We start from the raw sequence: 15,350 nt of genomic DNA on the forward strand, positions 1-15,350 counted from the left end.
ATAAAACACCAAGGTTTACCAAACTAGGATTGCTTGTTCTGGTGCCGCCCCTACCCACAACTCTGGATTCACTCAGGTACGGTCCAGCTGATGGGGACATCTAAGTGTTTCCCCGTCCCCCGGGCGCTGCACTTGAGCCCCAACATGGATGGTCCAATTCAGAGGGTGCTAGGGCTGCATTGAAGAGGTCTTTCTCATGTGCTCCAGGTAACTTCCAGAGAGTGAAACCCAAAGACCCCCGCCAGCCCCCTTGCCCCGGTCGTGGTGGAAAAGCCGGTCCTTGGCCTCCCCTTCGCCCAGTAGTATATCCTACACGCCTCCTGGCCCCCGCCGCAGCCTCCTTACCTGCAGGTGGTCTTGCCCACTCCACCCTTGCCCCCGACGAAGATCCACTTCAGGCTGCGCTGCTCGATGATGTTGCTAAGCGTAGGCTCCAGCGGCTCCACATCAGGCGCATCTTCGAACTCCTCTGCCTCAACCCCCCACCCGGCCACCCCTGCCGCCATCTTGGAACTGGCTCACGTGATCCAACGGAGCGCACCATACGAAGCACCTACAGGGGAAATTCTCTATCACATTCCTATCGAGGCTAGAAGCATAAGTTAATTTCCTCATTACTTCCATTTTAGGAGAAATATAAATTACATTTTCACTATTCTTTGCTTCCAGGGTTCACCTTGTCAACCTCTGGTCTATAATTTTCCAAGGGCTCCCCCTACCTAATGAACACATCGGTACGGTCCAGGCTACTCCCCTTCACTGATTGGGCCCTAAGTCTCGCAGCTCTCCTTTCATTGGCTACATCTTTTCTTACGTCCACCAATCACTCTCATGCTCCGGTAGCGCCAACCTCTCCTTAGCAACCAGCCAAACACCCAGTCCATGCCCTTTCGGTGAAGTTAGATTCCCGGTCCGCCTTGGCCTCCATAGGCTCAACTTTATGTCCATCATTTTCCCTCTATTATTCACGTTAGGTCCCAACCTCGCCTCAGGTCCGCCTCCTCTATTATTCAATAGGCTGTGAGCCACTTGGCTCTTGCCGCAAACCAATCATAGACAAATTGACTCAGTTGGCTGGCTATAGGTCCCCGGGCTGACAGTGGGTTAGAGTGGGCGAGTCCAGAGTTTTGTCCTGGACGCCCTGATTTCCCATGCCTAGCAGGCACCATGCCTGTAATTGCGCTCCGTTTGGTAGAAGGGACCCTAATTCCTAAAAGCCGCCTTGTATTTCAAGAGAAGACTCCAGTATACCATATTTCATGTTTGAACCTCTGTCCTGGAGCAGGAACACAAGCTGGGTTCCAGGCCCTTGATGGAGACCCCAGCCCATGACACTCTTAACTTTAGAGGGAGATTAGAGCCTAGAAATAACCCCAACTTCATCTGAATACTACAGCTCATAAACTAATCTGATTCTCTGGCCGGGCGCGGTGGCTCACGCCTGTAATCCTACCACTTTGGGAGGCCGAGGCGGGTGGATCACCTGAGGTCAAGAGTTCAGGACCAGCCTGGCTAAGATGGTGAAATCCCGTCTCTACTGAAAATACAAAAATTAGCCGGGCGTGGTGGCACGCACCTGTAATCCCAGCTACTCAGGAGGCTGAGGCAGGAGAATCGCTTGAATCCGGAGGGCAGAGGTTGCAGCGAGCCGAGATTGCGCCACTTCACTCCAGCCTCGGTGAAAGAGTGAAATTCTGTCTCAAAAAAAAAATTTAATTAATTAAAAATAAATAAATAAATAAATAAAATAGGCCGGGCGCGTTGGCTCACGCCTGTAATCCCAGCACTTTGGGAGGCCGAGGCAGGCAGATCACGAGGTCAGGAATTCAAGACCAGGCCGAGGCAGAAGAATTGCTTGAACTCGGGAGGCGGAAGCTGCAGTGAGCTGAGATGACACCACTGCACTCCAGCCTGGGCGACAGAGCGACTCAGTCTCAAAAAATAAAATAAAATAATAATAACAATAACAAAATTAAAAAAAAAAAAAAGCTGATTCTCAGACGGGGACCTCAGCTCCACAGAGCCCCTATGTCCCCCAAAAATGTGAGCTTTATCCAGAGATGAGTACCCAACCCAAAGATACCCCTATTTCTACTTGGGGGGCCCAGGCTACACATGCTATTCCCTAGTTAGGGACTCAAGTTCCCAGGTGTCAGCTGAGTACACAACCCCAAATGAGGTCCTTCCCCTCACAGAGATTATTATTGGTGTCAGACGGGGATTCTAGCCCTGGAAAACGAATCTGTTCCCAGCCCCAAGTGAAACCAACTCCAGAGAGCAAGCTACAGCCCCAGTCTCAGACGACAGTCTCATTCCCCGGGAGCCCCAGTCTGGGAAACACCAGCCCGAGTACCGCTGAATTTTGAGCACCCGAGAGGCAGGGCTCGGTGGCTCATGCCTGGAATCCCAGCACTTTGGGAGGCTGAGGTGAGAGGATTGCTGGAGCCTAGGAGTTTGAGAACAGCTTGGGCAACATGACAAAACCCTGTCTCCACAAAAATAAATAAGTAAGTAAATAAATAAATAAACCAGGCATAGTGGCGCATGCCTGTTTTCCCAGCTACTCGGGAGGCTTTGGTGGGAGGCTCACCTCAGCCGTGAGAGGTCGAGGCTGAAGTGAGCCGTGATCACGCCTTTGCACTACAGCCTCGGAAACGGAGTGTGACTCTGTCTCCAAAATAAAACAAAACAAAGCAAAAAACCAAAAAACCCAAACAAAAAAAACAGCAAGACTTATCCCGATGGCTCACGCCTGTAATCCCAACACTTTGGGAGGGGAGGCCAAGGCAGGAGGATCGCTTGAGGCCAGGAGTTCGAGACCAGCCTGGGTAATATAGCCAGGCGCCCGTCTCTAATTTTTAAAAAACAAGGCCGGGCGCGGTGGCTCATGTCTGTATTCCCAGCACTTTGGGAGGCCGAGGCGGGCGGATCACCTGAGGTCGGGAGTTCGAGACCAGCCTGACCAACATGGAGAAATCCCGTCTCTACTAAAAATACAAAATTAGCTGGGCGTGGTGGTGCATGTCTGTAATCCCAGCTACTCGGGAGGCTGAGACAGGAGAATCGCTTGAACCTGGGAGGTGGAGGTTGCGGTTAGCCGAGATCGCGCCATTGCACTCCAGCCTGGGCAACAAGAGCGAAACTCCATCTCAAAAAAAAAGAAAAAAACAAACAAAAAAAACCCGCGAGACGGGGGCCCCTCCCCCTAGCCCCGCCCCTTTGGGTTGATTCCCTCATTCACCCCGCCCCGCTGCAGACACTAAAGGGCCGGACCGCTCTTCCCGGCATGCATTGCTCCGGACGAGGAGAGTCGGGCGCCAAACGCGGGGCCGGAGCGGCCTTCCCGGAGTCCTTTGCGCGGCACCTGGCGACAAAATGGCTGCCCGAGGGAGACGGGCGGAGCCTCCGGGCCGGGAGGCGCCGGGCCCCGCGGGCGGTGGCGGTGGCGGGAGCCGTTGGGCTGAGTCGGGACCGGGGACGTCGCCCGAGAGCGGGGACGAGGAGGTGTCGGGCGCGGGTTCGAGCCCCGTATCGGGCGGCGTGAACTTGTTCGCCAACGACGGCAGCTTCCTGGAGCTGTTCAAGCGGAAGATGGAGGAGGAGCAGCGGCAGCGGCAGGAGGAGCCGCCCCCGGGTCCGCAGCGACCCGACCAGTCGGCCGCCGCCGCTGGCCCCGGGGATCCGAAGAGGAAGGGCGGTCCGGGCTCCACACTTAGCTTCGTAAGGAGCCGTGGGGGTGGGGGCGGGCGCCACGGCCTGTCCTGGCAGCGGGAGTAGGGGCCCGTGAAGGGGGATCGGGACCGAGGTCCACTTTCCTTTCTGAATGAGGGGCCCGTCCGGGTCACCCACTGAGGATGAGGAACTTGGGGTCTGGGGGCGGGAGTGGGGACTCCAGGAGCCTGCCCGTGGGAACTGGAAGCTGAGGAATTCCCTTGGAATCAGCACTGTGGAGAGTGAGGAAACGTGGATATCGGGATTCCTGTTTGAATGGTACCCGGACCTTGGGTCATGGGACCACCACTAATTGTGAGGAAAGGGGGTAAATTAAGTTTGGACTCTGAGCTATATGCATTAGACTCAGACCAGGTACTGTGTAAGGACAATTACTTACCTAGGACAATTACTTGACTTCCTTGTATCTTATTCGACGAACCTCCATTTATTGAGCACTTTACCTCGTGCTAGGCATTGTGCTAGATGCTGGTATGCAGTGGTGAGCTTACAGACAAGATCGCTGCTTTCCTGGAGCCTCTGGGCTGGCCTACCCTCATTTTCCCTAGTTGCAAAAATAGACATCATCGCATCTCTTGATGTGGTGAGGGTTTTATGAGGTGATCCTGGAAAAGTGGTTAGCATAGAGCCTGTCTTCCAGGAAGGGCTAAACTGGTGGTTGTCAATTGGGGCAGTTCCCTCCACCCCCACATTTGGCAAAGTCTGGAGACATTTTTGGTTGTCAGAACTGCGGGAGGGGGTGCTAGTGACATCTATGGGTAGAGGCCAGGGATGCTGCTCAACTTCTTACCATGCGTTTGGCAGCGCCCTCCCACCCCCAAACAAAGAATAATCCAGCTCAAAATGTTATTAGTGCCAGGTTGAGAAACTCTGGGCTAAGTAAATAGGGCGTATATTGATTTTTGGCTCTGAGCTTGCCATGTCTGTAGTGTTAAGATCAAGTCCTTGCAGTGTGGAGGAAAAAGTGTTGACTTGAGACTAACAGATTGGGGGCTCTAGTTCTGGATGCTGCATGTGATTTTGGGCGAGTGATGTAACCCCTCCAAGCCTCAGTTTCTTCATTTGTTAAAAATGAGTGTGGATTGGGTGCAGTGGCTCACACCTGTAATTCCAACATTTTGGGAGGTTGAGGTGGGTGGATTGCTTAAGCCCAGGAGTTGGAGAGCAGCCTGGACAATATGGCAAAAACCCATCTCTACAAAAAAAATTTAAAAATTAGCTGGGCATGGTGCCACACATGCCTGGAGCTCCAGCTCCCCAGGAGGCTGAGACAGGAGGATCGCTTGAGCGCAGGAGATTCAGGCTGCAGTGAGCCATGATTGCACCACTGCACTCTAGCCTGGATGACAGAACAAGAGACTATCTTAAAAAAAAAAAAAAATCAGTGTGAAATAGTCCCAGCAGGACGGGCGCTGTGGCTCATGCCCGTAATCCCAGCACTTTGGGGGCCGAGGCGGGCAGATCACCTGAGGTCAGGGGTTCGAGACCAGCCTGGCCAACATGGTGAAACCCCCGACTCTACTAAAAAAAAATACAAAAGTTAGCCAGGCATGGTGGTGCATACCTGTAATCCCAGCTACTCGGGAGGCTGAGGCAGGAGAATCACTTGAACCTGGGAGGTGGAGGTTGCAGTGAGTTGAGATCGTGCCACTGCACTGCAGCCTGGACAGTGAGACTCTGTCTCCAAACAAAACAAAACAAACAAACAAAAAGAAAATAGTCCCAGCAGCACAGGTTACTGAATGCCTGGTTATCTGTGAAGCCTGTTGGAGCCCCCGGAGCGCAGGAAGCCCTCAATCAATGGGAGAAGGTGGGATACAGGATGAAAGGCTAGAGGAAGACAATCTTTGAGGAAAGGGTAAGGAAGGAAAAACGTCAGGACCAGGGTTGGCGTGAACCTGCGAGTGGAGGCTGAGTATCCCTTCATGAATGGGTGTAGCAGTTGTTGCATCTGTTTCATTTGTTCATTGAGGGTCTATTTTGGCTGCACCCTCAAAGAGGCCATGCCAGGCTAGGCACAGAGAAGGCAATGTTGCTTGATGTCTAAGGATGCTGTCCAGAGGCTTTGACCCACCTGACCCTGAATCAGCTCCATTGTTTGTTGTTAGCATGACTTCTCCTTCTGAAAGACTTTCCTCATCTAGGAAAAGGGGGTGGTTCCTTTTTTTTTTTTTTTTTTTGAGACAGAGTCTCGCTCTTGCCCAGGCTGGAGTGCAGTGGTGGAGCCTTGGCTCACTGCAACCTCCTCCTCCCAGGTTCAAGCAATTCTGCCTCAGCCTCCCGAGTAGCTGGGATTACAGGCGCCTACCACCACTCCCAGCTAATTTTTTGTGTTTTTAGTAGAGATAGGGTTTCACCATGTTGGCCAGGCTGGTCTTAAACTCCTGACCTCAGGTGATCCCCCCTTTTCCACCTCCAAAAGTGCTGGGATTACAGGCCTGAGCCACCGCGCCTGGTCAAAAAGGGGGTGGTTCTAACTTTCATCTTAGGGTAGCTGTGAAAATGGAAGGAGATGATACATCCGCAGCACTTGGCACAGGGCTTGGCATACAGTACATGCTCAATAAAGGGAGCTATTGCCACCTCTTGTGGTCCCTGCTAGAGAGGGTGAGGCTTTGGCATGGAAAGTGAGGACAAAGCTGGTCCCCACTGAGGTGGGCACTCTTCTTGCTCCCTGGGAGGGCACCGCGGGCCCAGGGCAGGCGCTGAGTCGCGTGTGCTCCTCTCTGATTGCTGCGCAGGTCGGCCGGCTGGCGGAGCTGGGCGCGGCGTCAGGACGGGCCACCAGGCCGGGCTAGGAAGGTGTAGTGGGCCTCAGCGCCGCCAAGGGCGGTCCCGGCTCCTGTAACCGTTGCAGTCTTCTGTCCCTTCACCCAGGTGGGCAAACGCAGAGGCGGGAACAAACTAGCCCTCAAGACGGGAATAGTAGCCAAGAAGCAGAAGACGGAGGATGAGGTGAGCCGGCTGGGTGCAGGAGGGCCACCCACATTGCCTTTTCCTTCCAGCTTTTGTGCCCAGCCTTCTCCCTCCCTGTCTGGTATCCAGGCCTTTGCTGAGTGTGCCTGGCAGGATAGGAGGGTCCCCAGATAACTTGACTTTACAATCTTTAGCTCAAACCCAGAGTCTTCCGCCGGGTGACACTGGGAATGGGTCAGCTGTCTCAGGGCAGTCCTGACCCTGGTTCCTGGCACCCCCCCCTCCAAACCCATATCCCCCTTCCACAGGTATTAACAAGTAAAGGTGATGCGTGGGCCAAGTACATGGCAGAAGTGAAAAAGTACAAAGCCCACCAGTGCGGTGACGATGATAAAACTCGGCCCCTGGTGAAATGACGCCCCTCCCCCGCCTGCCCATGGCCTGGGACTCTCTGCGATGTACATAACTATTTAATGCAGTGGCAGCGGTGGCAGCCTTCCCCGAGAGGACTTAAAAGCAGAAGCAAACCGAGATGCTTCCCGCAGCCGTGGACGATTCTCCAGGACTCTTTTTTTACCTTGAGCACTTGCCTCGTGAGACTTCATAGAACAGTGGTTTACTGTCCCCCCTTCTCACCTCCTCATTCTCTCTGGCTCTTTCTCTCTTCCTCTTCTCACCCTCCTCCCTTCCCTTAGCCATCACTTCTGGGAAGTAAAGAACTTGACTTAGTGCCGGAGCTGTGTGCTTGGTTTGTCTTCTTTGCGCTGTCGGACCTAAGCCTTCCCCTGGTAGCTGGCATTGTACCTGTCAAAGCCTGGGTCTGGCCTGGTAAGGAGCAGGATATGGAGGGGGTAGGAAGGACAGGGGCACATCCCCTCATGTAGGCCTGGACTTTCCCCAAGACCCATCTCCCCTCACTGCTGCATCCCCACCATACCACCTTAGGCTCACTTTCTCTTCACAGTTCCATTTTGGCTGGGCCAAAGCTGTTGCATTGTGCATTCAGCAGACACTTAGGAGCATCTGTTATGTGCCAGGGTTCTGCAAGGCTCCGGGGCGACAGCTGGGAACACAGCAGACCACACCCTCCCTGCCCTTACAGAAGGAGACAGACACAAACAAAAAGGGGAAGCCCTTTTGCAGCTAGGGAGGAAGGGGGTATGTCTTTTAGGTGACATTTGATTAGAGTCCTGAGGGAGATGAGACACAGCCCCAGGCAGAGGAATAGCCAGGTCGGAGAGGGCTTGGGCCTGATGAAGTGAGGAGGAGGACGGAGGGATTATAAGGGGAGAATTCAGGATTTTGTTCTTTTTTTTTTTTTTTTGGAGATGGTCTTGCTCTGTCGCTCAGGCTAGAGTGCAGTGCTACAATCACAGCTCACTGCCTCACTGCAACCTCGACTTCCCGGCCTCCTCCCACCTCAGTCCCGCAAATAGCAGGGACCACAGGTTCACACCACCACGCTCTGCTAGTTGTTTTTTTTTCTAGAGATGGGGTCTCCCTATGTTGCTCAGGCTGGTCTCCAACTCCTGGGCTTAAGCAGCCTTCTCACCTCAGCCTCCTAAAGTGCAAGGATTACCAGTATGAGCCATTCTCGGCCCAGGATTTTATTCTTTTTTTTTTTTTTTTTGAGACGGAGTCTTGTCTCTGTCACCCAGGCTGGAGTGCAGTGACGTGATCTCGGCTCACTGCAACGTCCGCCTCCTGTGTTCAAGCAATTCTCCTGCCTCAGCCTCCCGAGTAGCTGGAATTACAGGCGCTGGCCACCATGCCTGGCTAATTTTTGTATTGTTAGTAGAGACAGGGTTTCACCATGTTGGCCAGGCTGGTCTCGAACTTCCGACCCCAGGTGATCCACCTCAGCCAAAGTGCTGGGATTACAGGCTTGAGCCACCATGTCATGCCCGGGATTTTAAGTGAGGAGAAGGCTTTGGAGGGTATTTGAAGTAGCAACATCGTACGTTTTATATCTTCAGGGGATCCCTCTGGCTCCTGTGGGGAGTAGACTGAAGGGGGCTGAGGGTAGTACCTGGGAGACTGGGGAGGGGAGTGGAGGGGACTGTATCTTGGTAGCAAAGGAGGTGAGGAATGCTGAGAGCTGGATTCCGTGGGGCTGTGTGCTCTGCTGGGGGAAAGGCCACTCAGTCCTCCAGCTACTTGAAGCCCTTCCAGGGAGGCTGGAGTCTGTCCCTTCCATATGCATACACCCTCAAGAGAAGGAGGGCGCGGGGGTTCTCTGTCCAACCTTGCAGAACATGATCATTGACACAGACCTCCCAGCCCTTCCATGCCCTCCTCCTGGCTCCATTGTGCATCCTGTTGGAGCCAGAAGCTGCCTGGCTCCACCTGTTCTCCAAACCCACACGAGTTTTAAGATGCCCTTGCTTCCCATCTCAAACCTGCTGAACCTGGAGCAATGTTGGGGGCCCCCTAGCTATAGGCTCACCCCAGTCTTCCCAGGCAGGAATGGCAGCAGCTAAGCAGCCTTGGCACTCCTACCCAGCTTAGGGCTGGGCCCTCTTCCACTTTCTTTTTTTTTCTTTTTTGAGATAAGGTCTCCCTCTGTCACCTAGGCTGGAGTGCAGTGGTGAAATTACAGCTCGCTGCAGCCTCAACCTCCTGGGCCGAAGTGATCCTCCCACCTCAGCCTCCTGGGTGAGGTCTACAGGCATGTGCCATCAGACACGGCTCATTTTTTTGTTTTTTTTTGTAGAGACGAAGTCTTGCCACGTTGCTCAGGCTGGTTGGGAGCTCCTGGGCTCAAACCATCTTCCCGCCTTGGCCTCCCGAAGTGCTGGGATTACAGGTGTGAGCCACTGCACCCAGCCCCCTCCTTCCACTTTTTTATTTTTATTTTTTTAATTTTTTTTTTTTTTTTTTTTTTTTTTGAGACGGAGTCTCGCTTTGTCACCCAGGCTGGAGTGCAGTGGCGCGATCTCGGCTCACTGCAAGCTCCGCCTCCCGGGTTCACGCCATTCTCCGGCCTCAGCCTCCCGAGTAGCTGGGACTACAGGCGCCCGCCACTGCGCCCGGCTAATTTTTTTTTCTATTTTTAGTAGAGACGGGGTTTCACCATGGTCTCGATCTCCTGACCTTGTGATCCGCCCGCCTCGGCCTTCCAAAGTGCTGGGATTACAGGCGTGAGCCACCGTGCCCGGCCTATTTTTATTTTTTGAGATAGGCTCACTCTGCGCCCAGGCTGGAGTGCAATGGCATGATTTCGGCTCACTGCAACCTCCGCCTCCCAGGTTCAAGCAATCATCCTGCCTCAGCTTCCCAAGTAGCTGGGACTACATGAGTGTGCCACCACACCAAGCTAATTTTTATCTTTTTGGTAGAGCCGGGGTTTCCTGACTTCAAGTGATCTGCCGCCTTAAGGATTACTGGTATGAGCCACCGTGCCTGGCCCCTCCTTCCACTTTCAATCAAAAGAGGACCAAGACTCAGAGAAACACGGCCTCAGCAAGTAGAGGGTGGAAGGCAGAGGGCTGTGGTCCTGGAAGTGGGCTGAGGTGGGCCCATCCCGGTACACCACAGGCTCTCAGATTTTGCCAGATGTAGTCTGTGGAGGTTGGGGTGGGGCATTTACTCTTGTAACACATGATGAGCATCTGTTATGTGAAGTCATTTACCCAAACAGACAAAAATCCGCCTAGCCCAGAATGGTGGCTTACATCTGTAATCCCAGTGACCGGGGGGGGGGGTGCTGAGACACAGGTGGATCACTTGAGCCTAGGAGTTCAAGACCAGTCTGGATAATATAGCAAGACCTTTCTTGCTAGAAAAAATAAAAGCTGGCTGGGTGCGGTGGCTCACGCCTGTAATCCCAGCACTTTGGGAGGCCACGGTGGGCAGATCACTTGAGGCCAGGAGTTTGAAACCAGCCTGGCCAACGTGGTACAACCCCGTCTCTACTAAAATTACAAAAAATTAGCCGGGCGTGGTGGCACACACCTGTAATAGCAGCTATTCGCTATTCGGGAGCCTGAGGCAGGAGAATCTCTTGAATCTGGGAAGGCAAAGGTTGCAGTGAGCTGAGATCGTGCCACTGTACTTCAGCCTGGGCAACAGAGTGATTCCATCTCAAAAAAGTTAAAAAAAAAAAAAAAAAAAAGGCCGGGTGCAGCGGCTCACGCCTGTAATCCCAGCACTTTGGGAGGCCGAAGCGGGCGAATCACGAGGTCAGGAGATCCAGACCATCCCGGCTAACACGGTGAAACCCCGTCTCTACTAAAAATACAAAAAAAAATTAGCCGGGCGTGGTGGCGGGGGCCTGTAGTCCCAGCTACTTGGGAGGCTGAGGCAGGAGAATGGCGGGAACCCAGGAGGCGGAGCTTGCAGTGAGCCGGAATCGTGCCACTGTACTTCAGCCTGGGCAACAAAGTGAGATTCTGTCAAAAAAAAAAAAAAAAAAAAAAAAACCTAGCTGTCATGGTGGCACCTAAAATCCCAGCACTTTGGGAGGCTGAGGTGGGTAGGTGGGCGGATCACAAGGTCAGGAGTTTAAGACCAACCTGACCAACATGATGAAACCCCATCTCTACTAAAAATACAAAAATTAGCTGGGGGTGGTGGCGCACACCTGTAATCCCAGCTACTTGGGAGGCTGAGGCAGGAGAATCACTTGAAGTGGGGAGGCGGAGGTTACAGTGACTATACTCCAGCCTGGGCAACAGACTGAGACTCTGTCTCAAAAAAAAAAAAAAAAAAAGAATAGGATACCTTTCCTGTTTCACTTCCTGCTAACATACAATAAGGTTTTTCTACTTTAGTTTGCACATGGGCTGAAAGGTCTCTCCCATGGCCGGGCGCTGTGGCTCACGCCTGTAATCCCAGCACTTTTGGAGGCCAAGGCGGGCGGATCACGAGGTCAGGAGATCCGAGACCATCCTGGCTAACACGGTGAAACCCCGTCTCTATAAAAATACAAAAAATTAGCCAGGTGTGGCGGCGGGCGCTTGTAGTCCCAGCTACTTGGGAGGCTGAGGCAGGAGACTGGCGTGAACCCGGGAAGCTGAGCTTGCAGTGAGCTGAGATGGCGCTACTGCACTCCAGCCTGGGTGACTAGAGAGATTCTGTCTCAAAAAAAAAAAAAAAAAAAAAAAAAAGAAAGGTCTCTCCCTCCTACTTTGGGGAGCTAGCTCAGGTGTGACTTTGGCCTTGGGGATGGACTATGGGGGGAAGGAACACAGGAAGGTAATGGAGCCATCCCTGCCTCCTCCTCCCCCAAAGCCACCAGCAGAGACTGGATCTTTAAAAAGCAACAGAAGCCTGGGAAGTAGGTCGCCCTGCAGCATCTCAGCCTCTATTCTAGTGTCAAGAGGCAGGAGAGGCTGAAAGCCCAGGCACATCCCTTTACAGTACTTACCCGCTTTGACCTTAGAAAAGTCTGAAGAGGGAGGAGAATGAAATCCAGGTTTTGGTGAGTCACACAGCCCTGGCTTCAAACTATTCTAGAGCCTGTTGACTGTGTGATCTTGGGTAAGTCACTTAGACTTTCTATACTTCAGGTTCTTCATCTATCAAATAGGGGTAAAATACAGAAGCATCTCTAGAGTCAAGTTCTAAAGTAAGGGCAATATTCATGGAATCTAACCCTGCTATTGTTGAAAACAGCTAGTGCTTCCCAGGGTGAAGAAGTTGGCTTGCGTTTGGGAACTGTGTTAAGTCAATTAAGTGCTGACCTTTGAACTCGGGGGACAGTGTGATGAGAGGCTCGAGCAGGGAGGCTATTGTAAATTGAGAACGTGTTTGTCTCGCATTTCAGATTCGTGGTTGGACACCAATTCTTCTTTTTTTTTTTTTTGAGATGGAGTCTCGCTCTGTCGCCCAGGCTGGAGTGCAGTGGTGCGATCTCAGCTCACTGCAAGCTCCGCCGCCTCCCGGGTTCACACCATTCTCCTGCCTCAGCCTCCCGAGAAGCTGGGACTACAGGTACCCACCACCACACCCGGCTAATTTTTTTGTATTTTTAGTAGAGACGGGGTTTCACCGTGTTAGCCAGGATGGTCTCGATCTCCTGACCTCCTGATCCGCCCGCTTCGGCCTCCCAAAGTGCTGGGATTACAGGCGTGAGCCACCATGCCCGGCCCCAATTCTTTTCTTTTTGAGACGGAGTCTCACTGTATCACCTAGGCTGGAGTGCAGTGGCATGATCTCGGCTCACTGCAAGCTGCGCCTCCCGGGTTCACGCCATTCTCCTGCCTCAGCCTCCCGAGTAGCTGGGATTACAGGCGCCTGCCACCATGCCTGGCTATTGTTTTTTGTATTTTTAGTAGAGACGGGGTTTCACCGTGTTAGCCAGGATGGTCTGGATCTCCTGACCTGGTGATCTGCCCACCTCGGCCTCCCAAAGTGCTAGGATAACAGGTGTGAGCCACCGCGCCCGGCTGGTTGGACACCAATTCTGTGAGTTTCTTTTGGCATGGAGTGCTTCTAATTGAGCTGAGGTAAGTTTGCCAGGCATAGGGCTTTTGTGAGATTTGCATGAAATAACATTTGGCCTTTTTTCTTTTTTTTTTTTTTTGAGACAGAGTCTCACTCTGTCACCTAGGCTGGAGTGAAGTGGCATGATCTTGGCTCACTGCAACCTCCGCCTCCAATGTTCAAGCAATTCTCCTGCCTCAGTCCTGAGTAGCTGGGATTGTAAGCGCAGGCCACCACTCCTGGCTAATTTTTTTTGTATTTTTTTTTTTTTTTTGAGACGGAGTCTCGCTCTGTCGCCCAGGCTGGAGTGCAGTGGCGCGATCTCGGCTCACTGCAAGCTCCGCCTCTGGGGTTCACGCCATTCTCCTGCCTCAGCCTCCCGAGTAGCTGGGACTACAGGCGCCCACAACCGCGCCCGGCTAATTTTTTGTATTTTTAGTACAGACGGGGTTTCACCGTGGTCTCGATCTCCTGACCTTGTGATCCGCCCACCTCGGCCTCCCAAAGTGCTGGGATTACAGGTGTGAGCCACCGCGCCCGGCATTTTTTGTATTTTTAATAGAGACAGAGTTTCACCATGTTAGCCAGGATGGTCTCAATCGCCTGACCTCGTGATCTGCCCTCGGCCTCTCGAAGTGCTGGGATTACAGGTGTGAGCCACTGCACCTGGTGTTAATGAGATAACATTTGGAAACTGCTTGATATGCAGTAGGTGCTTAAGAAATAGGAAAAAAGGGCCGGGCGCGGTGGCTCAAGTCTAATCCCAGCACTTCGGGAGGCCGAGATGGGCGGATCACAAGGTCAGGTGATCGAGACCATCCTGGCTAACACAGTGAAACCCCGTCTCTACTAAAAAACATACAAAAAACTAGCCAGATGAGGTGGCAGGCGCCTGTAGTCCCAGCTACTCAGGAGGCTGAGGCAGGAGAATGGCATAAACCCAGGAGGCGGAGCTTGCAGTGAGTTGGGATCCGGCCACTGCACTCCAGCCTGGGCAACAGAGCGAGACTCCGTCTCAAAAAAAAAAAAAAAAAAAAAAAAAGAAAGAAATAGGAAAAAAGGCCGGGCGTGGTAGTTCACGCCTGTAATACCAGCACTTTGGGAGGCCAAGGCGGGTGGATCACCTGAGGTCGGGAGTTCGAGACAGCCTGACCAACATGGAGAAACCCTCTCTCTACTAAAAATACAAAAATTAGCCGGGCGTGGTTGTGGGCGCCTGTAGTCCCAGGTACTCGGGAGGCTGAGACAGGAGAATAGCTTGAACCCTGGAAGCACAGGTTGCAGTGAGCTGAGATCCCACCATTGCACTCCAGCCTGGGCAACAGAGTGCAACTCCGTCTCAGAAATAAAGAAATAGGAAAACACTGGGCCGGGCACAGTGGCTCACACCTGTAATCCCAGCACTTTGCGAGGTCGAGACCGGTGGACCACCAGAGGTCAGGAGTTCAAGACCAGCCTGGCCAATATAGCAAAACCCCATCTCTTCTAAATATACAAAAAATTAGCCTGGCGTGGTGGCAGACGCCTGTAATTCCAGCTACTCGGAAGGCTGAGGCAGGAGAATCGCTTGAACCCGGAGGCGGAGGTTGCAGTGAGCCATTGCACTCCAGCCGGGACAATGAGGGCGAGACACTGTCTCAAAGAAAAACCGCCAGGTGCGGTGGCTCCCGCCTGTAATCCTAACACTTTGGGAGGCCGAGGCGGGCGGATCATGAGGTCAAGAAATCAAGACCATCCTGGTCAACATTGTGAAACCCCATTTCTACTAAAAAAAAAAAAAAAAAAAAAAAAAAAAAAAAGCCGGGCGTGGCTAATTAGCAGAGCGTGGTGGCACATGCCTGTAATCCCAGCTACTCGGGAGGCTGAGGCAGGAGAATCGCTTGAACCCGGGAGGCGGAGTTTACAATAAGCTGAGATCGCGCCATTGCACTTCAGCCTGGCAACAGAGCGAGACTCCGTCTCAAAAACAAAACAAAACAAACAAAAAGAGAAAAACAAAAACAACAAAAACAACAAAACCCCACAACCTTGTCCTGATTCAGCACTCAAATTCACCAGCTGGAGAGGAAGAAAAAATTCCGTGACCTCACGAGGGCCAACAATGTGGACTATACATGCAGCAGCGGCTATTTTCTTCTGCCCCAAGGCTTGCGCAGGGCCGCTGGAAATTTGCCATATTATATGAAGGGGGTGAACCTTAACAAATTGTCTCCTGCATCCCAAACTCGCTCCCCATCTGATCGTTATCTGGGGCAGCCCCCAGATTTGACCAGAAA

General features: G+C 52.7%; 3 protein-coding genes across 5 annotated transcripts in view; 1 reads left to right on the plus strand and 2 right to left on the minus strand.

The window, feature by feature from the left end:
* Nucleotides 1–7,384, plus strand: part of TRIR (telomerase RNA component interacting RNase) — a 48,318-nt gene extending 40,934 nt beyond the window's left edge. For 2 of the 3 annotated variants that reach the window (XM_050770880.1, XM_050770881.1), the window contains exons 2-4: nucleotides 3,367–3,720; nucleotides 6,610–6,687; nucleotides 6,957–7,384. In XM_050770880.1, the coding sequence (XP_050626837.1) occupies nucleotides 3,376–3,720; nucleotides 6,610–6,687; nucleotides 6,957–7,064 (531 nt within the window). In that variant the 5' untranslated portion in view covers nucleotides 3,367–3,375 and the 3' untranslated portion in view covers nucleotides 7,065–7,384. Of the gene's footprint in view, nucleotides 1–3,288; nucleotides 3,721–6,609; nucleotides 6,688–6,956 lie in introns of those variants that run through there. The other variant, XM_050770879.1, reaches the window with a different exon arrangement.
* Nucleotides 1–15,350, minus strand: part of RNASEH2A (ribonuclease H2 subunit A) — a 239,428-nt gene that overhangs the window by 77,533 nt on the left and 146,545 nt on the right. The window lies entirely within an intron of this gene.
* Nucleotides 1–15,350, minus strand: part of GET3 (guided entry of tail-anchored proteins factor 3, ATPase) — a 422,808-nt gene that overhangs the window by 10,041 nt on the left and 397,417 nt on the right. The window contains exon 2 of the mRNA XM_050770638.1: nucleotides 346–515. Coding sequence (XP_050626595.1) covers nucleotides 346–506 — 161 coding nt within the window. The 5' untranslated portion in view covers nucleotides 507–515. The remainder of the gene's footprint in view (nucleotides 1–345; nucleotides 516–15,350) is intronic.

Source organism: Macaca thibetana, chromosome 19 (genome assembly GCF_024542745.1).
Source record: "Macaca thibetana thibetana isolate TM-01 chromosome 19, ASM2454274v1, whole genome shotgun sequence".
NCBI lineage: Eukaryota > Metazoa > Chordata > Mammalia > Primates > Cercopithecidae > Macaca > Macaca thibetana.